At 48.4% G+C, this 26,582-nt stretch overlaps 2 protein-coding genes across 2 annotated transcripts in view; one reads left to right on the top strand and one right to left on the bottom strand.

Moving 5' to 3' along the window:
* The window catches only part of LOC119453558 (translation initiation factor IF-2-like), a 116,426-nt gene that overhangs the window by 8,272 nt on the left and 81,572 nt on the right, over window positions 1-26,582 (bottom strand). The window contains exons 4-6 of the mRNA XM_049667987.1: window positions 25,411-25,527; window positions 21,671-21,817; window positions 2,272-2,418 (exon numbers count right to left, since the gene is read on the bottom strand). Of these exons, the coding sequence (XP_049523944.1) occupies window positions 2,272-2,418; window positions 21,671-21,817; window positions 25,411-25,527 (411 nt within the window). The remainder of the gene's footprint in view (window positions 1-2,271; window positions 2,419-21,670; window positions 21,818-25,410; window positions 25,528-26,582) is intronic.
* LOC125945877 (uncharacterized) overlaps window positions 25,583-26,582 on the top strand; it is a 49,815-nt gene continuing 48,815 nt past the window's right edge. The window contains exon 1 of the mRNA XM_049668242.1: window positions 25,583-25,711. The gene's annotated coding sequence lies outside the window, so the exon portion shown is untranslated. The remainder of the gene's footprint in view (window positions 25,712-26,582) is intronic.

Raw genomic sequence — 26,582 nt, 5'->3', positions numbered from 1 at the left:
GGAAAGCGGGAGAAAACGCGCTTTCTCTTGTCGCGCGCATGGCACCGGAAAAGGGGAGGGAGGGAAGGGCGTTGTACTTCGGCAGCAACTGCGTATGGCGTCGTCGCGCGGGCTTGATCTTGAAAGCGATCTGTTTTGGTGGCACAGTCTAGGTGGGCCGACTGCTCTTAGCTTTGCGTGTGCTGTGTTTTCGCCGCTCAGCTTGGGTTGAAGCGATAGACAGCACAAAGGTCGCTTCGCTCGCTGTTGCTCCCGCACTTCCTCACTCCAGCGTTTTCACAGCGAGTGTCCGCAGTCGAGTGTGATGTGTTCATTTTTGCCTGTGCACGCTGACACCATGCTTGTTAATTTAGTTAAGAAGGGAATGTTTACAAGCTCGTACGGCTGATAAAGCTACTATCCTTACTTGGTATAGCTGTTTACTAATTTACTATCGCAATCGATGCTTCGCCTTTCGGGCGAAACTGCGACTTTTTTACCCGATAGCGTTAAGGGCCCAGTGTCGCAGAAAGTCCGGTGTCGGCGTCCGGCACCGTAGCCGGCGTTGGCGTCCTGTGTGCTAAAAGCATTCCGATATATGCAACTAAAGTACTTATACCTCTAAAGCTGCTCACACTTCGTCCTACATTTTTTACAAAGTTATTCCTCGTAATTTTAAAAATGACAGCCAACAAACAAATGGCATGAAACAAAACTACGACAGCGCATGCTTTTTATGTTAAATCTTCTCAGGCTGAAATGTTATAAGCGCGAAGCAACAACAGACGAGCGCCCCACGCAAAAGGCCGCGTTTCTACCAGAAAGCTCGCATTCGTGCCACCGTTCGACACCACCGTTTTCCGGTAAACATTACGGACACATAAGCTGAAGTTGCCGGCTAGCGTGAGAAGCTGTCAGGAATGTTTTAATGCTACCGCGTAGCACTCTTAAAGGTGAAGCTTAAGCGTCCTCCAAAAGTTTTTATAAAAATAATTTAACCGCTGGCTTAAAGTCCATGCACGGCTGAAAGCCACACACGTCAGGGAATGACACAAATCTATGCAAAGAAAAAATTGTTTATAATATCTCTATGTCGCTTATACATTTAGGAAACGCGAGTCAACAGTTATTGACACCGACCAAAGGTCTTGGGCGCATTAGTGTACCACGTGCTTTGTTTCGACTGCACTACCTTCGAGACCGGCCCACATTTTGATACAGCACTACGATACATCTATGGGATTGGTCCATTTGTTAACAGCGAAGCTGTTTAAGCTGGTGGTTAGTCAGGGCAGTGTGCGCAGGAAAATGTCACTGAGCGATGACGTCACTCTGCGTCGCCTAGCAACGCCGAGCCTCGCAACAGCTGTGTAGGTGGAGCTAAGCCATGACGTCATCGCACGCGCACCGTCGCTTTGCCTAGTTTTGCCCACCCATGACGTCATCACGCCGAGCTACCGCACAGCCGTGTCGCCACAGCTGTGGTAGGCGGTGTTAAGACGACGTCACTGCGATGATCCTCATAATATTAGCTCCGCGTCGCCGCTGCGGCGACAGAATGCCCCACGTCTCCGCGCCGAGCATATGGCCGTGCGAAGGGGGTGATCGAAGAAGTGCGTTACTCCCGAAGAAGAGGAAGCACGGAGCGAAAACCGTCGGGCCGCTATACTCGACAGCGAATGAGATGACTTCGCACTAACCCCTAGTTTTGCGCCGAGGAAGCGGCGGCGAAACGTCGGCGATTTGCATAAGATTCGAAGTTACCAGTTCGCGTTAGCGAGCAAATGCGTGTATCCAGCCAGAAGCAGCGACAAAACGATCCGGGCCTGCGACTTAGCCGCTCCGAGATAAAGCTAGGTGGTCTCGACAGCTTCGCTGTTTGCACAGTCATCGCACCACTAGTGTGAAGCTGTCGCAATTTTTTTTTCGTTGCATAAAGCCAGATTTGAGATTCCAGTTCAAGGTGCGCGCAGTTTGAACGAGCGCATCTGTTTTCATTCTCGCCTTTTCGCGCTAATTAGGCAATATTACTGCTCCGTCCATAACTTTACGCTATCTTGGTGCTTCTTTAACTTTCCATGCTTCATCGTGACATACTTCTTGTTCTCTTACGTGCACTAGAAGGCATAAAATAGCTTAATTAACGAGGCGAAAGTGGTTGAATACCTAGATATCCGAACCTCAAATTGACCTCAACTGAACAAAAAAGGCCCTGTCTTCAAGTTCATTCTCTTGTCATTGTTAATGGAACGTGATAGGTCGAGGATTCTCTCAAGAATGGTAATGCATTACCGGCTGTTCTGCGTGCTGTTTCTTGGGCCCTCTCGGCGTTCTTGTGAGCTACTTCTGCGGTGATTTCGGCTGTTCTGCGTGCTGTTTCTGCGGTGCTTTCGGCCGTTCTGCGTGCTGCTTCTGCGGCGGCGGGGGTTTGTCTCTTACCTGGAAACAGGTTACACATCAGATGGCGTAGAACGTACATCTGCCTTAGTACACACTAAACATTTTCACACCCTTAAGGGTGTTAAAATGGGTGTTTTCCGCATTTACACCCCCGTGCACACCCTTTTAGCACCCATTTTGTTAAAAACACCCTATCATATGGGTGTATACGGCACATAAGGTGTGAAGTTGCTCAAGGAAGGGTGTTAAATCGACGTGTGAAGGGTGTTCAACACAAGGATGCATGCATAAATCTGGCCATAAGAACGCGCATATGTCCGCGCAATGAGCCATGTGTCTATGTATGTCATTTTTTTTCTAAGATACTGATGTTACTGGCATGACGGGCACTCCAAAACGTATTACCTTGAAAAGTAGACACATTCACTTGCAATTTCATGAAATATCATTAGATTTAGTTCTCACTGTGATACTACAGTGCAATTAGACAGTTTTAATACAAACTGCAGTAATCGAATGAATACGCGCAAGCAACTCGCAAAATTTTGCAGGAATTTAGTGGTGCCCTTAACAGCCCTACAAAAAGTTGCGAACCCCGGTGAGGTGTCTTTTTAAGCGATTCAAGGTAGTAATTAGACACGCGGGCATAAAAATTTGGCTAATTCACTTGTAAACCAACCAAGTCAGACGATCCTGCTTACTTAATTGAAGCCCATCATCGATATAGTTCATAAATGGTTCTTTGAATGCCAAGAACTGATGCCGCTAACTGCTTCATTGTAATAAATTCCGTACTATGGAAATATGGAAAACCGAAACATGCACTGCAGAAGAGCACAACTGTCACTCCATTGGCAGACGCCACGAGTGATGTGAATGCTTGCGCCTCACACGTGGCACGACCAATAATGTAGAGCTCTTATCGAGCCACGATCTCGCTAAAACTTTATGCTGTGACCTGGCATGGTCTGCTTGATCGGACGCAGCTGGTATTTTGATCGTACCTGTAGAAGCGCGCTGATCGGCTCACTCACGGTCAAGATTTCTGCGACGCACTCAAAGTCATGCAACCCAGACATCGTAAAAAAAAGAAAGAAAAAGACCGTAACGCTCGACACGAAACGTATTCGCCACTCCCAGCTCACCGGTACAGCTAGAGACCACAACGAAGTGGCAGCAAGCACGCGGCCACGCCAACAAGCAAAGCTGTGAGAATAAAGGGGCAACGGCAGAAAATTTTTATAGTTCGACTGAGTTGGGCGCAGCGCGATTTACGCGGCTGCGCCCTCCCGACTGAAAAGCGACCGGAACTGACGCTACGACGCTTTACCGTTGCCTAGACAACCCGGCGCGCGGCAGGGTGGGAAGGCGGAAGCTGCTACGTCACTTCATTGACTCTTGCTTCAAAAGATGCGTTGTCTCTTTTTTGTCTTTGTCCGCGTCTCGCACTCTGGGAAATAATTTTAAACGTGTGATTGGTTTTACGTGCGGTCTAATCAGAGACGTGGTCCGTGCGTTGTGTATTAATCGTGCCCCACCTCAACTCAAAGCCTTGGCACGCGCTGGAAGATGTATCCACGGAGGCGGGTACGAGCAGTTGCAACGTGCCCGGTGTCGGCGGTCGGTATACTACTGTCAGTATGGAAAGTTTGAGGCAAGCGTCCGTTCATTTGGTGTTTCTTTATTGGATTACGTGTTATTGTTGGCTGTAGAAGTATCTCATTGTGATCCGATAGCATATTTCACTAATGTAAGCGCAAAAGCAGTTGCACGCAGTACTACGGCAAGATGGCTACCTCGATTGCCCCCGTGTAACTAGCAAGATGGCTACCTCGATTGCCCCCGTGTGACTAACGTTTCTGTGACCACGTCGGGCGTGGTGCGCCTGCATAATCGCCGTTTTGTTTCTGAGCGCTTGAACTATCGGAAATGTGGTGTTCTTGCGAGTTCAGCGCGGCTTATAACATGGTCGTTCGTTTTGTGTCGAGTAGAAAATGTCACAGTTTCGCCCTAAGGGCGAAGCAATGAATGCGATAGCAACAAAGCAATGTCATACGACGTAAGGTGAGCGGCTTTGGTAGCAATATGAATTGTTGTAAACATGACCTGATTAAGTAAGCAGGTGTGCTGCGGCGTAAGTAGACCGACATGAAGAGAGACTCGATGACCACGAGAAGGCGCGTGTTAAACGGTGGTGTTGATGAGAAGCGCTTCCCGTGGGCAGCGCGTGCGAAGGGACACACCTGTAGCGCTGCACTGCCGATCCGGGCAGCATTGCATGTGTAGCGTGCGTTGGAAAATGTGGCCTGACTATTACTAACTGTGGTGTGAGCGCGCACAAACAAACATGAATAGATCACACTGAATGACTGCAGACAACGACCGTCAAAACTCTGGCAGCAAGCGGATACGCCGCAGCGGCGAAGGTACGTGTGGTCTATCGCTTCAACGGAAACTGAGCGGCGAATACACGGGCATAAAGGCCAGAGCCGTGTGGAGATAAGAGACGGTGCGAGCGAGCGACGAGCGCGGTTGTTGGCAGAGTAGAAATGCGCCCCCCCCCCCCCCCCCCCCCCGCTCCCTCCGGCGCTCGCTTCCCGCTTCCTTGCTTGCGCGTGGAAGATTGAGTGCGTTCGCTCTCCGTGACAGCGTGCGTCCCCGCACGCTTCCGCTTGGGCATACGGCGCGCGGCAGAGATTTTATCTATACGGAACCTCACGGCGACGGCGACGACGACGGCGACGGCGATGCCGACGGCAGAAATACGGTGGAAGTGTCCATATAATTGCTATCGCAATAAAAAGAAGTGACGACTGGCTTCGCCTTTCGAAAGTACCGGCGCAATATTGGCTCTCCCTCGCGCGCCCGCGTACTGCTGCTGCTGCTGCTTGCCGGACGCCTTCTTCAGCGTGTTTTGGGATATCTTTCTCTCTCCGTTTGTGTGTGTGTGTGTGGTGTGTGCTAGCGCGCGCGTACGTGTTTTGTAAGCCCTTTACGTGTGCGTGCGTGCGTCCGCGCGTTTTTTCTTAGCGCTGTGTACGTGCGTTCGTGCATGTTTTTTGAGTGTTTTGTATGTGTGCGTGCGCGCGCGCGTGCTTGTATGCGGGTCTCTATGTGCTTGCGCGTGCGTGCGTTCGTGCGTGTTTTGTGAGCGCTTTGTATGTGCGCGCGTGCCTGTTGTGTCAGTGCTTTGCATGTGTGCGTGCGCGCGCGCGCGTTGCTGCTTTGCGAGCGTTTTGCTTGTGCGCGCGTGCTTGTATGTGGCTCTCTATGTGCTTGCGCGTGCGTGCGTTCGTGCATGTTTTGCGAGTACTTTGCGTGTGTGCGTACGCGCGCGCGTACGTGTTATGTGAGCGCTTTGCGAGTGCGCGTGCTTGTATGCGGGTCTCTATGTGCTTGCGCGTGCGTGCGTTCGTGCGTGCGTGTTTTGTGAGTGCTATGTATGTGCGTGCGCGCGCGCGCGCGTACGTGTTTTGTGAATTTTTTGCGGGGGCGCGCGTGCTTGTGTGTGTGTGTGTGTGTGTGTGTGTGTGTGTGTGTGTGTGTGTGTGTGTGTGTGTGTGTGTGTGTGTGTGTGTGTGTGTGTGTGTGTGTGTGTGTGTGTGTGTGTGTGTGTGTGTGTGTGTGTGTGTGTGTGTGTGCGTGTGTGTGTGTGTGTGTGTGTGTGTGTGTGTGTGTGTGTGTGTGTGTGTGTGTGTGTGTGTGTGTGTGTGTGTGTGTGTGTGTGTGTGTGTGTTGAATAAAGTCGGTAGTTTTACGCGCAATAAACCTCTTCAAAATTGGTGCAGCGGCTGTCCCCGCCCTGAAAACCGAGTTTGGTGTCGAGCCACTCTGGAATATATGGAGGCGCCGGAGGACCAGTGGAAGGTGTAAGTTTCCTCCTTTTTCGCTCCTCTACCCTGATGAATCCACTTCCTTGATTGTTATTGTGAAATAAACGTTTCATCAGCAGCATAAATACATGAATCAGAAATCCGGAAAGTGTGTTTCACGATTACACTAATTTCGATCGTGAAACGTGTACCTTGTGTTAGCCCACATTTCCTTGAAGTATGCAACTGCTTATGAGGCGGCGGCGGGCGAAATGCTGCCGCCCTTTTCGCCCGCACAAAAAAATGTTTTGCCTACAAATGCAAAAACGCCCGTGTCTCGTGCATTGGGGGCACGTTGAAAAACCCCTAGAGGTCAGGATCAATCCAGAGTCACCCGCTATCCCGTGCCCCTTAATCAAATTGTCGTTTTGACACCTAACACTCCCGAATTCAAGGAGACAACTGGTTAAATTGTGAATAGCTGGTTATTTGCGATATTCCGCATATAGCAATTGGTTTAAGCAGCTTTTACTGAAGACATGAAGTGCTAAGATTTAGGTCTCTCTGGGGTGGTTCTCATGCCCCTCGAAAATTGTCCTCTATAGCCCAATTATAATTCGTAAAAATGGAATTTATACGGCATGCCCTCGGACTCGAGAATGTGTTTGATTGAGCTGTACGTTTAAATGGGAAGTTTGCAGTGAGTCCAATAAATTTTTTTAATGCTTTCTCAGTAGGAGTGTCAAAGTGTAAAAAAAGCGTATGTGTGTGTGTGTAAATTGTTGAAAGCGAGTCATGTGGTGCAGGTGTGCGTGTGTGTGTGTAAGACTTCGCTCCTCGAAAGGGCAGGACTTGTGTAAAGTGACTTGTTGAACAACACTTTGCAAATGTGGTGAACATGGTTTAAATAATGGATTTGAGACCTGCAAGGAGTGGCGACATTCTAACGCATTCATCTTGCATTTACCACGGATTTGCCACTGAATTCTTTACTATTTATAGCCAACATAGTAGCCCAAGTCACTAGTGTGATCGAGTATATATTTGCAATGTGGCACTAAGATTACTCATTACATTCAACTTAGCCGCTTTCATAGCTGGTAATAAACTTAGTGAGCACTAAAAGAAATTTTAAACAATATAAATACCGCTGGCACAGCACTGGCAACAGTGTATGAGCAGGCAAACGTATATGTGTGTGGAAATTTCAATGCAATGAACTTTCACTGCAACATCTGTGGTATGAGGCTTTCTTTTTCTCAGTAAGCTGTACCGAGCCGATACTTTGATTTTTCTCTTGCCAACCAAAATCACCTTTATTGCCAGTGATCTTGTCTCTCGTTCTGGTAGCATTTGTTTATGTGGAACTAAAAATGTCATTTCTTGCAGGTCATCCAGATGACAGCCTGACAATTCGCAGCCTTTGTGCTCTCCATCGGAAACCCATCAGGGGCAAGCCACATATGTTTGCCTTCAGACAAGACAACATTGTAAGTAGATATAGGCGTGTAGTCGAATATTCTGAAACAAGTTTCCATTTAATACTGTGAGGCTCCTTTGATAGCCTTAGGTCCATATTTAGTGCAGTTGTGTGTATGCAGTTTTTAGATATATGGCAGTGCACATTGCAGATATGACGACTATGAAGTATATACGTGCAATTTCATCATTGCCTTTCATAATGAAGTTTTTCTTTTGTGCAAGGATATTCAGAGATTGTGGCATTTCAGCATCATATTCTGTGTTGTGCATTCAGTGCTCATTTCAAGTTACCCTCCTCCTACCAATTTATTTGCGGGAAAAGAGTATTTGTTTACCCTCTGCAATGCGATTCTTATTTGCTCATTGCGTCAAACTCCTCTACCTTTAATTATCACATAATTATCACAACCTCAAAATTTCGGCTGTTATTGTTTTGAAAACAGTATCAAAATCAAAATGGGCTAGATTGCTATCATGACTGCAAGGGAGTTAAAGAAATTGCAAGAAACCGTGGCTTCTTATGGTAGTTGAAAACCTCTTTTCAGCAAACACTACGCCGCCATATTCTGCGTGTTGTGTTGAATAAGCATGCCCAGCAATCTAATGGTCAGAACCAGAGGAACCGGGAGGCTTTCCAAGGCAATTTTGATCGGTGCCTGTTGTTGGGTATCAGTGTCTGGCGTCTTTTTGGCTTCATTTCTAATACTTAGGAGTTCGGATTTCGTGGGGGAGCATGTTAGCCCGTTGTGTCTGACATACTCTTGCACAACATTTGCTGCCTCCTGTAACGCGTCATTTATCGCACCATCCGAGGAGCTGTTTGTCCAGATGTTAACATCGTCCGCGTATATGGCATGTTTGATGTGTAGTATCCTGTTTAGTTGTTGTGGTAGGTTCATCATGGTGATATTGAAGAGTAGGGGTGAGAGGACGGCACCTTGCGGGGTGCCTCTTGTCCCTAGAATAAGCTTTTGGCCACGCACTTCACCCTGTTGCATGGTTGCCGTTCTTTCTTTGAGAAAGTCGGAAATGTAAGCGAAAGTTCTTTCGCCTACATTCAGCTGGGATAGGCCATTTAAGATGGCCTGATGGGCTACATTATCAAATGCTTTACAGACGTCCAGGCTCAGTATGGTACGAGTGGCTCTTATTGGGCGTGGATCTAGAATGTCTTGTTGCAGTTGAAGCATAATGTCTTGTGTTGATAGACACGCTCTGAAACCGATTAGCGTGTCAGGTAGTAGGTGTTCTGTCTCAATGTAATGGTTTATCCTGTTTAATAGTACATGCTCCATGACCTTGCCTAAGCAGGAGGTGAGAAAAATAGGTCTAAGGTTTCCCAGTTCTAACCTCTTGCCTGGTGTTGGTATGAATATGACCTTGGCATGTTTCCAGCTAGGTGGAACTTTTCCTTCGGTCCAGTGAGTGTTAAAGAGTTTCGTGATTTCGATGATCGAGTGATCATCTAAATTTCGGAGCATTTTGTTTGTTATGCAGTCTTCCCCGGCAACGGCAGTGGTTTAATCTGGCTGAAGACGGCTGTAACTTCTGCTACGTCTATATCCCTATCTAAATCTGAATTGCTTTCTCCTTCATATTTAGCTGGAGTGGGTATGTCCTTGCTGGTGTTGAAGAATTTACTCTACAGTTCCTGTATTAGGTCATTTTCCTCCCCAGAATAAGAGTGAATTAGTTTCTGCATGTTCGTACTTGTGATTGATTTGGTTTGTTCGGGGCCTATTAGATGTCTGAGTAGAAACCAAGAGTTCTTGTTAGCTAACTGACCATTGAGCCGGTCACACATTTGGTGCCAGTGTTCTCTGCTCAATGTTTCGTGTGTTTCTCGATTTCTTTGTCGATTTGAGCTATCTTCCTACGTAAGGTCTTGTTGTTTTTTGTGAGATCCATCTCTTCTGGAGACTTTCCCTAGCCTCCCACAAGTGTATAAGCCGTGAGTCAGGGGATGGGTAATCCTCCTCGATCTCGGCTTCGGTGGTGGCCTTGTTCGCGTCCTCAATTAGGTTGGATGTCCACTCTTCCAAGTTTGTGCTTACGATGTGTTCCCTCTCGTTTCTAATGTATATATCTAAAGGTGTGCCATTTCGTATGTTTCACTTTGAATTTTCCTTTCTTGATTTTACTGAGCGGAAATGTGGTGGCTATGATGTAATGATCACTGCCTACATTAGTTTCTGTGTTTTCCCATTTGGCGAATTCTATGTTTTTGATTAATGTTAGGTCGGGCGATGTGTTACGACAGACGCTGTTACCTACTCGAGTGGGGCGTTCTGGGTCTGTGAGGAGAGTTAAACCAAGCTCTAGAGAGGTTGTCCATAGGCTGGTCGCTTTCTTGTCACAAGATTCATAGCCCCCTGCCGAGTGGTGAGAATTGAAGCCGCCTACTATAATTAGTGGCGAGCTTCTGGCATGTTTCTGCGCCTTTGCAATAAGTCTGGAGGCAACTATGCCCCTGTTCTTTGGGGAGGTGATAGGCGTTTAGAATGTATAAGGTTGGGTAAGTTTTCTTTCTGGGGAGAATTTCTACAAAGTTGTTGGATATATTCTCGATTCCGAGTTCTATCGTGTTTGCGGTGACGTTTCTATGTATCATGAGTGCCGTGGACGGATTACCGCCCTCCGTCACTTTCGCATTGAAGGTTGTGTAGCCAACAAGTTTGGCGTTTACGCCAGTTTCTTGAAGCGCAATAATATCAGGTTTGAGTGTAGAGTGATTGATCCTATATTCGAGATCGCGTCTTTTTGCACGGAACCCTCTGCAGTTCCATTGCCAGATCATAATTTGGTCGCTGGCCATCATGAATGCGTAGGGGTTTCCACACGTGGTCCGTGTGTTCTGATTGGGCCCCCTGCTGGGGTCTTTGATCTACGCTAGTATTATTAGGCACATCACCTCTAACTAGGAGTTGCGATTGTGCAAAAGGGCTTTGTAGTTGTTGCTGTGTCAGTGTGCCTATGTTAGTTATCTTGAGCTGATTAATGCCGGACAGTATGTTTTGGATCGCGGCTTCGATTCTTGTGAATCAACTTTCCGTAGAAGTGGATGCCTTACCAATTACTGCCCTTATCGACACCGGTGCACATATTTGTATCGCGAGCTCTGATCTCCGTCAACGCTTACACAAAGTGCTAAAACCTCGATAGTCCCGCGTTGTGCGTGTGGCTGACGGCGGAACTCCGGCCGTGCTTGGAATTTGCACCGCACGCGTGAGCGTCGCTGGCCGCCACACTTCCGTGTTTCATGTTATTGGCCACTGCCCTCAAGGCGTAATCCTTGGACTCGATTTCTTGACTGACCACTTCGCTGTAATTGACTGCTCAGCCGGTGTCGTTGAACTTGACTTCCCCGCATCCCCAGACGTTCCTGACGCAGTCCAGAGTCAGCTCTCTTGTGCCGAGTTTGTTCATTTGCCACCCCAAGCACTCACCTGTATTGTCGCTGTACCTTGCCCCAGTGTACCGGATGGTGACTACGTGGTTATTCTGACTACCAGTGTCCTTTCGTCGCACAACATTTCCTTTCCCCACACTGTTGTAACTGTTGCGACCAACCAAACTTGGCTGCCCCTATTGAACTTCAGACTCAGTCCTCAAGTTCTTCCCCAAGGCATAGTTTGGCCACTCTGTTGGAATCAGATGAGGGCCCTATTTCATTGCTGTCACCTGATTCTACGTCAGCAATCTTGTCCGCGGACGCGCACACTTTTCCATCGGTACAGAGCGATATCACATATAAGATTGCCCCGGACCTTCTGTCCTCTCAAGCAGACGACCTCCATCATTTGCTCTTCACATACTTCCACATCTTCGACTTTCACGGCCGTCCCTTAGGTCAAACCTCTCCCGTCAAACATCTCATACATACTGGCGATGCGCCGCCGATTCACCGCCGACCTTACGTTGTGTCACCATCCAAGCGCCAAGTTATTCAACAAGAGGTTGACAACATGCTTTCAAAGGGCATTATTGAGCCGTCCGCGAGTGCGTGGGCTCCTCCTGTTGTCTTTAAAAAGAAGCACAACAGTTGGCGATTCTGCGTTGATTATCGGCACCTCAATAAGATCACCAAGAAGGATGTCTATCCTCTTCCACGAATTGATGACGCCCTGGATTGCCTTAATGGCACGACCTATTTTTCTTCCATCGACCTGCGCTCTGGTTCCTGGCAGATCGCCGACGACAACAGGGACCGTGAAAATACCGCATTTGTTACAGCTGACGGCCTCTATCAGTTCAAAGATTTGGCATTCGGCTTATGAAATGTCCCGGCCACGTTCGAGCAAATGATGGACACGCTGTTCCAGAGCTTTAAATGGTCTATCTGCCTGTGCTACCTGAACGACGCGATCGCTGTTCTCCCCGACGTTTGCCACACACCTCAGACGTCTTTCATCCATCCTGTCGGTGTTTCGTGCGGCTGGGCTACAACTTCATTCTTCGAAATGCCACTTCAGTTGCCACCAAATTACCATCCTCACGCATCTCGTCGACTCAACTGGCGTCCATCCCGATCCCGCCAAGGTTCGTGCTGTCATCGAGTTTCCTGCACCAACTTGTGCCAAGGTTGTTTGGAGCTTTGTGGGCGTGTGCTCGAATTTCCGCCGATTTTTCAGAAATTTTGCAGACCTATATTCCTTCCACTAACAGATCTTCTCAGGAAAGACGCTCCATTTACGTGGGGTCTCGCTCATGCTACAGCCTTTTCACACCTTATCACGCAACTCACTTACCCACCGATTCTCGCCCACTTTGACGACAATGCTCCAACTGAAGGACGCACAGACGCGAGTGGCTATGGCATTGGCCTTGTTTTAGCCCAATCCCAACGCGGTTGGCATCGAGTTACTGCGTACGCCAGCCGGTTTCTTTCCCCTGCAGAGCGCAATTATTGATTACCGAGCGCGAGTGCCTCGCTGTTTTTTCGGCAGTTAGCAAATTTTGCCCTTACTTATACAGGTGGTCTTTTACTGTTACCACTGACCACCACGCTCTGTGCTGGCTTTCGAGCCTCAAGGACCCCACTCGACGTCTAGGTCGCTGGGCTCTACGTCTCGAGGAATTCACGTACACTGTGGTGCACAAGTCCGGCCCACTACATCAGGACGCCGACTGCTTGTCTCGGCACCACGTTGACATCCCCGAGGCTACCACGGAGAATACACCGTCCGGTATTTCTCGCTGTCCGCTTTCAGCCACATTCGTGACGAGCAACGACGAGACGCGTTTCTAAATGACCTCATAAACCGCCTTCAGTCTGCCTCGTCGGACCGGTCACTTAGCCGGTTTGTCATTGTAAATGTCACGTTATATCACCGGAACATGTACCTCGATGGGGCAGGAACTATACTCGTCGTTCCCGCACATCTTCGGGCGACCGCACTCGAGCAACTGCATCATGTCCCTACAGTCGGCCACCTTAGTGTGTCCAGGACGTATGACCATGTACGGCGGCGCTTTTTCTGGCCCGGTCTCTACCGTATTGTTCGCCATTATGTCGCTGCGTGCGAGTCGTGCCAACGCCGGAAAAGGCCAGCTCTTCCTCCAGCTGTGCTCCTCCAGCCTATTGACATACCAGACAAGCTATTCTTTTCGGGTTGGCTTCGACCTTCTCGGCCCCTTCCCTCTCTACACCGCTAGCAATAAATGGATTGCCATTGCTACAGGTGATGCAACCCGTTACGCTATCACAAGACGTACCTCTCTCGACCAGTTGCGCTGCAGACGTCGTCACCTTCGTGATGCAAGACGTGATTTTACATCACGGCACTCCTCGTCAGCTTCTCACCGACCGGGGTCGCTACTTCTTACCTAAAGTCATGGAAGACTTACTTCGTTCTTGTGCCACAAAACACAAACTTAAGTCTGCGTACTATACCCTTAAATGAACGGTCTTACTGAACGTCTGAATAGCACTATAACTGATATGGTCTCTATGTATGTTTCGTCTGATTACCATAACTGAGACATTGCGCTACCTTTTGTCACCTTTGCGTATGACCCCTCCCTCCATAACACCGCCGGATACTCTCCCTTCTATCTTCTATATGAACAAGAGCCAACGGTCCCTTTTGGCACACTTATTTCGACCCCTGCCGACTGAATACGCGCGCGACGACATTGCTACAGCATAGAAGCCACGTCACGTTGCCCGTCTTCGCCTCTCTGCGTCGCAGTCACAGCAGAAGTTGTTGTACGACGTCCACCACCGGGACGCCCGCTCCAGTGCGGGTGATCTTGTTCTTGTCTGGCCCCCGTCTCGGCGAGTCGGCCTTTCTGAAAAATTGCTGTGGAGATACCCTGGCCCTTATCGCGTCCTGCGACAATTACAGACGTTACTTCCGAAATAGCCCTGCTCGATCCTACCACGTCTTCTACTTCCTCAGACGTGGCCCGCATCAAGCCATACCATTCGCCCTCCACCCTGTCTCAGGCGCAGGGTCGGCGCTTTTCCGGTCGGAGGTTAATGTCACGAGACTTCGCGCAATGGGACCAACGACGTTGACCACTGGGATGAAGAAGACCACGATTGAAAAGATTGTCTTTCCGCCATCTTGGCAGTGCTACAGCTTGCTGTAAATAGTTTGTAAATATATTTTCGTTTATACCGTTTCCCTTGGCAATATGGCCACTCCTGGCGCATTTTTGCCGTCGCCGTCACCATGATGTTCTGCAAAACGGTCAAGGGTGATGACACCGTCGCCGCGCGCCCGTGCGCCGTATGTGCATGAGCGTACGAGGGTGCTCCGACAATCGCGGCTCAATTTTACGCGCGCATGGGAGGAAAGCGGGGAGGAAACGCACTTTCTCTTGTCGCACGCATGGCACCGGGAAAGGGGAGAAAGGGAAGGGTGTTGTACTTCGGCAGCAACTGCGTATGGCGTCGTCGCGCGGGCTTTATGTTGAAAGCGATCTGCTTTGGTGGCACAGTCTAGGTGCGCCGACGGCTCGTAGCTTTGCGTGTGCTGCGTTTTCGCCGCTTAGTTTGCGTTGAAGCGATAGACAGCACAAAGGCCCGTTCGCTCGCTGCTGCTCCCGCACTTCCTCACTCCAGCGTTTTCACAGCGAGTGTCCGCAGCCGAGTGTGATGTGTTCGTGTTTGCCTGTGCACGCTGACACCATGCTTGTTAATTTATAGTTAAGAAGGGAACTAATTTGCTATCGCAATCGATGCTTCGCCTTTCGGGCGAAACTGCGACTTTTTTTACCCGATAGCGTTAAGGGCCCAGTGTCACAGAAAATCCGGTGTCGGCGTCCGGCACCGTAGCCGGCGTTGGCGTCCTGTGTGCTAGAAGCATTCTATACGCCACTAAAGTACTTCTTCCTCTAAAGGTGCTCACACTTCATCCTACATTCTTTAAAAAGTTATTCCTCGGAAATTTGAAAATGACAGCCAACAAACAAATGGCATGAAACAAAACTACGACAGCGCATGCTTTTTATGTTAAATCTTCTCAGGCTGAAATGTTATAAGCGCGAAGCAACAACAGACGAGCGCCCCACGCAAAAGGCCGCGTTTCTACCAGAAAGCTCGCATTCGTGCCACCGTTCGACACCACCGTTTTCCGGTAAACATTACGGACACATAAGCTGCAGTTGCCGGCAAGCGTGAGAAGCTGTCAGGAATCTTTTAATGATACCGCGTAGCACTCTTAAAGGTGAAGCTTAAGCGTCCTCCAAAAGTTTTTATAAAAATAATTTAACCACTGGCTTAAAGTCCATGCACGGCTGAAAGCCACACACGTCAGGGAATGACACAAATCTATGCAATAAAAAATGTTTATAATATCTCTATGTCGCTTATACATTTAGGAAACGCGAGTCAACAGTTGTTGACACCGACGAAAGGTCTTGGGCGCATTAGTGTACCACGTGCTTTGTTTCGACTGCACTACCTTCGAGACCGGCCCACATTTATACAGCACTACGATACATCTGTAGAAAAATATCATAAGAAGCCAACAAACAGTGACACCAAGAATAACATAGGGGAAATTACTTGTACTTAAGAATTGAAATAAAGAAATGATAAATTAATGGAAAATGAAAACGGATGAAAAGACAACTGTCCGCAGGTGGGGAACGAACCCACGTCTTCGCATTACGCGTGCGATGCTCACACCATTGAGCTACCGCGGAGACGTTTTCCCATCCGCTTTCTGGGGTATTTATGTTTTACAACTAGAATCAACCCTGGGAGTGTTAGACAGCGCCACCACTCACAAGCCTAGGGGCGGATGTGGAACATCCTTTCTGCCGCAGGCGTCACGAGCACGTGAGAAAAAGACGAATAAACGCACGCAGGGGGCACTGCGAAGAGAAGAAGAAGTGGGAACGATGAGCTATCTGCCTGGTTTGTTCGCGTCTCGTTAGTTTTCCTACATTTTGGTGCCGAAACCCGGGATCGAACCAGGGACCTAAAATTTTGGTGCCTAAAACCTCCGTGCGGGCTCGTTACCTTCATCGCACGTCTTCAAGGACCTTCTACTCTACCGCTTCGCGCTGCGGGTGGCGAGGACTGACTAGATAACGCATCGTTCGTGATCGGCGTGGAGACCAGACATCTATCAAGAGCTAGTCCGATGGATCGCCTCAAGACCAAGCGATCGGCTCGACGAGCACAGAATACGAAGATTCTGCAGGAAGCTCGGTTGCTGCTTACAGATCCTACCGTGGACAAGCCCAAGCTTTCAGGTATTTTTGACCGTCTATCTGCTAGCAACAACCAGCTCTCGAAACTTAACTATGCACTCGAAGAGCACATTGCCGACTGATGAGCTCGAAGCAGAATACGTAACTGCTGCAGAATATAACGATCAAGCTATCAGCATGCTTGCCGAGATTCATTGCAAGATCGACGCTTTGGAACGCGCGGACAGTACAGCGCAGACTGCTTCTCAGAACTCAAGCTCGACAGTTCCTCATGCTATGCCCAGAATTGGCCCAAGGCTACCGATTCTTGATATGCCAACATTTAAAGGCGACATTCACAAATGGCCAGCTTTCTGGGAGCAGTTCGAGCAGACTGCTCATCTCAACAATGCTATATCGACCACGACCAAGTTTTTCTATTTACGGCATTATCTTGCCGGGGAAGCGGCAGCGGCCATTGCCGGTTTACCGACTTCTGAAGCTTGCTACGCAGATGCCGTAGAACTTCTCAAAGAACGTTTTGGCGATCGTAAAAGGATAGTGCAGCACCACCTGACAGCGCTTCGCCATCTACCTCGTGTAAAGTCCAGAAGCGACGTACGCGGCCTCAGGCAGCTGTATGATTCCGCGCAACTGCATATCCGCTGTCTGACTGCACTAAACGTACCCACTGTCAGTTTCTCTGCAATGCTGATTGATATTTTACAGAAGGCATTGTCATACGAGATTGTTCTTGCATATACGCGAGGAAAGCGGAGTCAGACTTTAAGACAACCTGAGTCTGATACGAACGTCTCGGAGCCAGCACTAGCAGCTGCAACATCCGAAGCGGAGTTAAAAGAGCTGCTCATGTTCACACGTGTTGAGGTAGAAAGCCGAGAGCAGTGCAACACATCGCCGCAACGATCTGTCGATAACCGTGCTGGGAGAACTCGAGGCAGCAGCACCGCTTCCATACTGCACAGTACATCCATCATACAGCTGGAACGAGTGTTTCTTCTGTCGATCTAAGAAGCATGGTACACGTGCCTGCGACGCCAACCTATCTCTTGTTTCCAAAAAAGAGAAGCTCGCTAAGGATAACCGCTGTTATAGATGTACATCACGAGGTCACCAGGCACGGTCTTGCCATGTCAAACTCACGTGCTCAGCTTGTCACGGAAGACACGCCTCGAGTATGTGTGACCCGAACTAGAGGAACGAAAGACACTACAGCGGAAACTTCGCGAACAGCGGTGGATTCGGGTAGCACATCAGGAATAGTCTCGTCGCAATCAGTAATGCTTTGCGACAGAGGTTCCACAAATGCTTGCGCGAAGACGGACAAAGCAGTGTACCTGCAGACTTTTCGCGCTTTTGTCGTTAAACATAACAGGTCCAGATACATCAGAGGTATTCTGGATGGAGGCAGTCAGAGATCATTCATCACAGAAGATCTCGCTGTGAAACTGCAACTGCAGATACTGGGAGAAACCCGAATTGGGGCATTCAACACGTTTGGCAACGCATCCCCAAGTTCTGCTGAAATACGCAAAGTTGTTGAAGTACAACTGCGTAGTCAACACTGTTCCGACACCCATATTGTTCAAGCAATTACAGTTCCCGTTATCTCTCTCGACAATGCTGCGCCGACAGCTGATAACTTCATTCAGAAGCTGCGACGTGAGGGCAAATTTATTGTTGACGACAAGAATTTTCTTGAAGCGGAGACTGAGAACGGCCTCAACTTGTTGATTGGAGCTGACCATCTTTGGAAAATCATGACGGGAGAAGTTGTCAGGAGCAAAGAAGTTCAAGGATTGGTCGCAATCAACACGGCACTCGGTTGGACACTGCAAGGGCCGAGTCGCCAAAAAGCCTTCCTTGACTGCGACGCTAACGTTATGGTCTGCGTTCTGCGAGTGGAAACGATTAGAGACAACGAAACAGCGCTATCTTGGAACGAAGATCAAAAACAGCTACTTGGAAGCAACCCTCACACGTATACAAAAACTGGCAAAGAGGCTATCGATGAAGAAAGGATTATTGGAGCGATACGACACAGTCACTCGGCAATACCTGGAGCTAGGGCACGCTGAAGTAGTACTTAAGGATGTTCCCATTGATGGGGCCACCTATTATACGCCTCATCGGGAAGTTATACGAGAGGAATCGCCGACCACCAAGCTCCGGGTTGTGTTTGACGCATCGTCAGACGCTCAAGGCTTCCCATCCCTCAACGACTGCTGCAATAAAGGGTTCAACCTCAACCCAGAGCTTCTACAAGTACGGCACTCATCGTGCGATTCGACGCATCTTCACTGCGTCATGTGTACAGACTCAACGAGCACAATGAGCTGCATCCGGGGTGACTATGAGAAGTTGGGTTAGTTTGTGAAGCACAGAATGAATGAAATCGCAGCAATTGCTGACCCGCTGCTATGGCGTTACTGCCCAGGAGAAGACAACCCGTCAGATTTATTGACTAGGGGTGTATCTTTAAAGGCTCTACGTACATGTCGCAGCTGGTGGCGGGGACCCTGAATGGCTGTCCCGGCGAGGATTGGCCTGGCCTGCAGACTCAGACATGAGCACAACGATCTACGAAGAGTCAGAGTGTGACACGCAACATGTACTTATTCAAGCACCGGAAAAAGTGGACACCCTGATGGACGTAAGGAAGTTTAGCAAGCTGCAGAAACTCCTGCCCATCACCGCCTGGGTATTTTGGTTTGCGGATCGAAGCAGTCGTACTCAAACGTCACTCGGAGGAAATATTTCGACAGAGGAGCTAAACTTGGCTGAAATGTTCAGGATCTGTCGTGTCAGCTCGAAGTATTCACGAATGACATTGAACACCTTCGGCTTAGAGACACTGTCAAGAAACACTCCGTATTGCGCGATCTCCACCCTTACCTGGATCACAGAGGGCAGCTTCGACTTGGTGGCCGACTTGAAAGAATGAACGCTACGTATGACGAAAAGCACCCAGTTATTCTACCACAGAGGCATCCCTTCACGGCCTTAGTTGTTACTGAGGCTCACTGTAGAGCTTTACATGGCGGGGTGGCAAGCACTATGATGCAGATTCGACAGCGTTACTGGGTTATACGTGCTCGACAAGAAGTTAAACGGATCATCAATGCTTGCTTTCTCTGCAAAAAATACAGCGTCAAACCTGTGAAGGTGCAATATGCTCCAATGACTGAAGACAGGCTTCTCCCATCACGGCCGTTTGAAGTTGTAGGATTAGACTTTGCAGGCCCAATATATGTAAAGAAACATGAGACTGATGAAGTTACATACAAATCTTATATTCTGTTGTTCAAATGTGCGACCACGAGAGCTGTACACCTTGAATTGACGAGTGGAATCTCTACAAGCTCCTTCTTGCTAGCGTTCCGTAGGTTTTCGGCTCGTAGAGGAGTGCCCGCTAAACTGGACTCCGATAATGCTCTCGCATTTAAGAGAGCATCGCGAGACTTATGGAACATTTGGAACACCATGAAGAGCTCTCCATTTGCATCTTTGCTCTTGACGCATCGCATGGAATCGAACTTTAGTATGCCAGGTGCGCCTTGGTGGGGCGGCTGGTGGGAGAGACTTATCCGATCAGTCAAGTCATCTTTACGCAAAGTGCTGGGAAAGAGCAAGCTCAACAGCGAACAAACTGAGACCATACTGCTGGAGGTAGAAGCGGTTATCAATTCAAGACCCCTAACCTATACGTATACGGACGCTAGAGAGCCTTCTCCACTATTTCCTGCTCATTTTCTTGTCGGGAGCTCATTTCTTGCCACTCCAGAGCGAACCAACAGTGGCGAGGAAGCTCGAAGTGCACAGGCTACACGACGTGATCTCAGCAAGAAGTTGCGATACCGCCAGAAGGTCGTGGACCACCTGTGGATCCGATGGAAGAAAGAATACCTCCGCGAGCTGCGGACATTTCACCGCTACCCATCGCATCCTAGTAGCAGTCTACAAGTAGATGATGTCGTACTCATCGAGGAGCCTAACATCTCTAGAGGTATTTGGCCAGTGGGATGAGTCGTGGACGTCTTCCCTGGTCAAGATGGAATCATCCGAGGCTGCCGTGTGAAAGCTCAAGATGGCAAGTTTATAAGAAGGCCAGTGCAGAAATTCTACAAGCTTGAATTGGACAACGCTACTGGGGGGCGGGAGTATGTAGAAAAAGACGAATAAACGCACGCAGGGGGCACTGCGAAGAGAAGTAGGGAACGATGAGCTCTCTGTCTGGTTTGTTCGCGTCTCGTTAGTTTTCCTACAACATCTATGGGATTGGTCCATTTTTTAACAGCGAAGCTGTTTAAGCCGGTGGTTAGTCAGGGGAGTGTGCGCAGGAAAATGTCACCGAGCGATGACGTCACTCTGCGTCGCCTAGCAACGCCGAACCTCGCAACAGCTGTGTAGGTGGAGCTAAGCCGTGACGTCATCGCACGCGCACCGTCGCTTTGCCTAGTTTTGCCGACCCATGACGTCATCACGCCGAGCTACCGCACAGCCGTGTCGCCACAGCTGTGGTAGGCGGTGTTGAGACGACGCCACTGCGATGATCCTCATAATATTAGCTCCGCGTCGCCGGTGCGGCGACAGAATGCCCCACGTCTCCGCGCCGAGCACATGGCCGTGCGAAGGGGGTGATCGAAGAAGTGCGTTACTCCCGAAGAAGAGGAAGCACGGAGCGAAAACCGTCGTGCCGCTATACTCGACAGCCAATGAGACGACTTCGGACCAACCCCTAGTTTTGCGCCGAGGAAGCGGCGGCGAAACGTCGGCGATTTACATAAGATTCGAAGTTACAAGTTCGCATTAGCGAGCAAAAGCGTGTGTCCAGCCAGACACAGCGACAAAACGATCCGGGCCTGCCACTTAGCCGATCCGAGATAAAGCTAGGTGGTCTCGACAGCTTCGCTGTTTGCACAGTCTTCGCACCACTAGTGTGAAGCTGCCCCTATTTTTTTTTTCGTTGCATAAAGCCACATTTGAGGCTCCAGTTCAAGGTGCGCGCAGTTTGAACGAGCGCATCATGTTTTCATTCTCGCCTTTTCGCGCTAATTAGGCAATATTACTGCTCCGTCCATAACTTTACGCTATCTTGGTGCTTCTTTAACTTTCCATGCTTCATCGTGACATACTTCTTGTTCTCTTACGTGCACTAGAAGGCATAAAATAGTTTAATTAACGAGGCGAAAGTGGTTGAATACCTAGATATCCGAACCTCAAGTTGACCTGAACTCTACAAAAAAGGCCCTGTCTTCAAATTCATTCTCTTGTCATTGTTAATGGAACGTGATAGGTCGATGATTCTCTCAAGAATGGTAATGCATTACCGGCTGTTCTGCGTGCTGTTTCTTGGGCCCTCTCGGCGTTCCTGCGTGCTACTTCTGCGGTGATTTCGGCTGTTCTGCGTGCTGTTTCTGCGGTGATTTCGGCTGTTCTGCGTGCTGCTTCTGCGGCGGCGGGGGTTTGTCTCTTACCTGGAAACAGGTTACACGTCAGATGGCGTAGAACGTACATCTGCCTTAGTACACCTCTCCTCGCCACACGTCTCGACAAACGCCAATTGAACATCGACCTCGTCCACGTGACATTACTTTGTCAACGTCTCAGAGTGTGCAGTTGCACGAAATTCTGTCAGCTTTCCGGCATTGCGTGTGAGAGGTGTAGCACAAACCTAAAAATTACATGACTAAAATAATCCTTCGTGGTGGCTTAGCGGCTATGCCACTGCGCTGCTAAGCACCAGGACTCCGGATGAAATCCCGGCCTCGGCGGTCGCATTCTGATCGGGACGAAATGCGAACACGCTCACATGCCGTGCATTGGGCGCGCGTTAAAGATCCCCTCAGGTGGTAAAAATTTCCGGAGTCCCCCACAACGGCACGCCTCATTATCAGATACTGATTTTTGCATGTAAAACCACAGTATACAGATATGTTTAAGCATGGTCGCAATTTTGACCTGTGACGATGCATAAATATAAACGTTGCGTTGCAAACATTGCACGTTGAATCAGCTGAAAATAATTACAATTCTACACACAGTATCTAGTATTATAGAATTTCAATAATCGCTGCACATAAATTCAAACAAGTTCGTTGAATCTCCATAATAATAATGCTATTTAGTGGGTAATGACGCTCACAGCGGAATATTACTTACAGCATTGGGATTTACAAAGACATAGAACACTTTTCCAAGATAACTGAAATTTCAGCGGTGTATAAGTACTCTATCTCCTGATCGCAAGAGACATAGAATTATATTCAGAGCCATCGATACCTCAATACTGCTAAGGGAAGTCGGTAAGTTCTTGCCAGATGAGCCACAGTCATGGCATCAGGTTAGAAGGCTGATGCCATGACTGTGGTCACGGAGTGGAAGGGTTGGTGATTTTCTTAACCTAATATCCGCAGTTCTTTCCTTACTACGCTATGCAAAACAGACCCAAAGAAGTCGCGCACAAAAATGTGTACACAGTAGGTGAAGAGGATATTCGGCATGTACACATCGGCAGTGTCAGATTCTGACGATGCATCTACGATCATGGAGCATGAAGGGTCGGGGCGGTGTTTAAGCGATTGCTGCAGTAGGCAGTAGCGAGGTGAAACATTACAGGATTTGAGCACACTTCGTGTAACCCCTTCAGCAATACGAAGAGGAGGAAGCAAATTGCGTTCATGGGGCAGCAGTGGTTTGGCACACGCACGCAGAACTAAAGCGCAGAACTTAACTGAATGTATGACGGGAATGCTACTTGTTACATATTAGCATATATCGCGTTCTAATACACCGAACACGATTACCCGTTGCCAAAAAACAAGTTCACCGTTCCCCCTCACACTGGTTATAACTGTACATACTAACGAGAGCGTGGTAAAATGTCAAATCCCGTAATTGGTATTTCAAGTAAGGCAATGAACCTTCGTAAAGCGGGTGGTCGCCGTAGCAGCCGGCGAAGTGCTTTCTCGCTAAAGGTTTCTGACGATTTGATGTAAGCTTCTTCGGACACAAGTGCTATCAATAATGACTTTAACATCAGCTAAACGTTGCACACGATAATATTGTCGGGCCTCTAAAGGTTTATTTTAGGTGACATTGTTGATTATGTATGCCTACGAGCAGTGTGGAATTATTATCACCATCAGCGTATTCTTATGTCCCGTGCAGGACGAAGACCTCTGACCACAGTTTGCCATTACCCCTGCCTTGTGTCAGCTGAATTTATCCTATGCCTACAAATTTCCTCATTTCATCGTACCGTAATTCTCCGTAGTCATCGACTGCGTTTTCCCCCTCCTGGCGCCAATTCTGCAACTCTTAATAGACCAACGGTTATCGGTACTCTGCATTGCATCACCTGCACAATTCTACTTCTTCTTTTTAATGCTAACTAGAGCATCGGCTACCCCCGTTTGCTCGCTAATCATTACCGCTGTCTTCCCGTTAAAGTTACGTCTACAGTTTTTCGTTCCATCATTTCTTGCGTGGCCCTTAAACTTGTCTTCAAGTCTTTTCGTGAACGTTTGTCTCTGCATAAAGGATTAATGTAATCAGAATGCACTGACTGCGCACTTTCGTGTTCAAGGGAACAGTTAGTGTCGAGAACAGTAAATATAGATCTGCCAAAGCGTTTTCCTGTACAAACGCTTTCGTCAAAGAGCACAGTGATGACAACACGATTCTGAAAGCATGATTAACGCCCCCGTCAGAGCACAACAATAGAGCTAAGTTCCCAGCTCTTACGTGTGTCAGCGGCGCAGACCGCTACAGTTACCACCAGCAGGACTACCAATGTTACCACCAGCATCGCCGATGTTTGTCTTCGCCTTCCTTCCAACGACAATTGGGGCGACTACACCACTGCTCGCGCTTTTTCTTCCGTCAGCAAGGCCCAGCGGATGTAGAAAATCGGCCACGCAGTTATTAAAAAAATGGCAATCTTTTTCTCGCATACACTGCTCCAAGTGTTGCGAACTGAAGTCACTCATATCTGCCTAAGGGCACGCTTATGCGGCTGCAAAATGTTGCTCTCTGTGCTGCCCTATCAAGCGTTATTTACGAAGCATCTTAACGTGCAGTAATGAGTTACGCAAGCAATGAAATGCTGAGATATGACAGTCCCGATTACTCGGCTGCCCTCTTCAAGGACGAGGTGATGTTGCTCCTGCACTCGGTATCAGAGTAGTGGCAATTTGGCCGCGTTCTGATGCCTACGAAGGAAGCCACTAATTGAAACACGACAAGTTGCGAAATTCATGCAGACGGGAATAAAAGCAAATGGGTCATACGCGAAACACTGTTACTCTTTCTTGCTTTGTTTCGTTGCTTTTTCTTCTTCATCTATATACCATCGAATATGCTAATGCCTCCAAATTGACTGCTTACAGATTATTTGCTCAATGCTATTATGACATTCTGTTCACACTATAGTGTTGAACGGAAACCAGTTTGGTGAAGAAAGAACAAAATTGAACTAAAACATGCACTCGCAAAATAAAATAAAATATAATCTCAATTGCACCCTTGTGCACAATTCAAAACGTCTCGTTTTTATTTTTGTGGTATTCATTTCTAGTTGAATGCCAACTAGGATAACAGCACCATAGAATTTCTGTTACTCGATGGCAATAACTAATTTATTCTCTCTAATCAACACCGGGTATTTCAACATACTATTGATTACACTCAATAAGAAGTGGAACTCTTAGAGCTTCAAATAACTTCATGGCAACGCAAGAAATTGTTCATACAAACACAAAAATCATTTCTGTATCATTGGGGACATCTTCTTCTTTCTGGGGTTTTACGTCCCAAAACCAGTTCTGATTATGGGGCACACCGTAGTGGAGGGCTCCGGATTAATTTCACCAGTTCATAAATGCACGGATGTCTAAATGTAACTGCTCGAGCGTTTTCTTTTTTTTTCCTGTTTTTTTTTTCTTGTCACCGCACCATCTAAATGCGGTCGCTGTGGCCTGGTTGGAAGTTGCGAGCTAGAGCTCAGCATCGGAACGCCATAGCCACTAGGCCTGCACGGCGGTTTCAAAAGCCATGTCGTCGTCCTTACCACGGGTTCCTTCAGTCTTATGTGCTGCTCCTTCGGCGTCGGCCGCTGTCTTGCGTGCTGCTTCTGCTGCGGTGGCGGCTGTCTTGGCGGTGGCCTCGGCGGGGGCGTCTCTCTTACCTATAAACCGGTAAAGAGTCACATGGCATAAAACGTACATCTCGTTGCATACACCTCTCCTCGTCACACGTCTCGACAAACGCCAATTAAACATCGGCCTCGTCCACGTGACATTGCTGCGTCAACGTCTCAGAGTGTGCAGTTGCATGAAATTCTGTCAGCATTCCGGCATTGCGTGTGAGAGGTGTAGCACAAACATAAACATTACATGACTAAACGCTTGCACACGAAAATATTGGCGGGCCTCTAAAGGTTACTCTTAAGTTACATGGTTGATGATGTATGCCTACGAGCAGTGTGACATTATTTTCATCATCATCGTATTGTTATGTCCAGTGCAGGACGAACACGTGTGCCAGCGATTTCCAATTACTCCTGGATTGAGTCAGGTTAATCCAATCAATGCCTGCAAATTTCCTAATTTCATCACATCACCTAATTCTCTGTACTCTTCAAATGCATTTTTCCTCTCCTGGCGCCCATTCTGACAAATTTAATAATCCAGCGGTTATCGGTTATCCGCATTGCATCACCTGCCCAGTTCTATTTCTTCCTTTTAATGCCAACTAGAGCATGGGCTACCCCCGTTTGCTCGCAAATCATTACCGCTGCCGTATTATCTCCTGAAATTACGCCGATTGTTTTTCGTTCTGCTCTGGCATTCCTTGAACTCCTCATTCACCCCGCACGGCGTGTGATGCTTGTAGGCACCCCTTACCGGCCAGTTTTCAAGTCAGCAGGCTTTCAAAGCGAAGCTTTATTTGCCTCCTCCTTGGACTTTGGCGCTTGTACTGTTTTCATTACACCGCGTCGGGAGAGGGGGGGGGGGGGGGGGGACATGTGCATACATGGCAGAAGCGTGGCAGAGAATAAAGTTAACGCGTGAAGCTCGTTTGGACCTTTGCATCGCGTCACATGTGCACCATGCCCACTGGAGCTCCCTGGGTGCCGCCACATTAGCCTCTTGACAGCTGTAAATATACGTAACCACCCTCACAATAACTGCAGAAACTGCAGCGCTTACCTTCCTACTGCCGTGCAAATCTAGAGGGGAC

This window comes from Dermacentor silvarum, chromosome 5 (assembly GCF_013339745.2).
Source record: "Dermacentor silvarum isolate Dsil-2018 chromosome 5, BIME_Dsil_1.4, whole genome shotgun sequence".
In the NCBI taxonomy this organism is placed as follows: domain Eukaryota; kingdom Metazoa; phylum Arthropoda; class Arachnida; order Ixodida; family Ixodidae; genus Dermacentor; species Dermacentor silvarum.
Note: the sequence above shows the minus strand (reverse complement) of the source record. Positions and strands in the feature narration are given on the sequence as shown.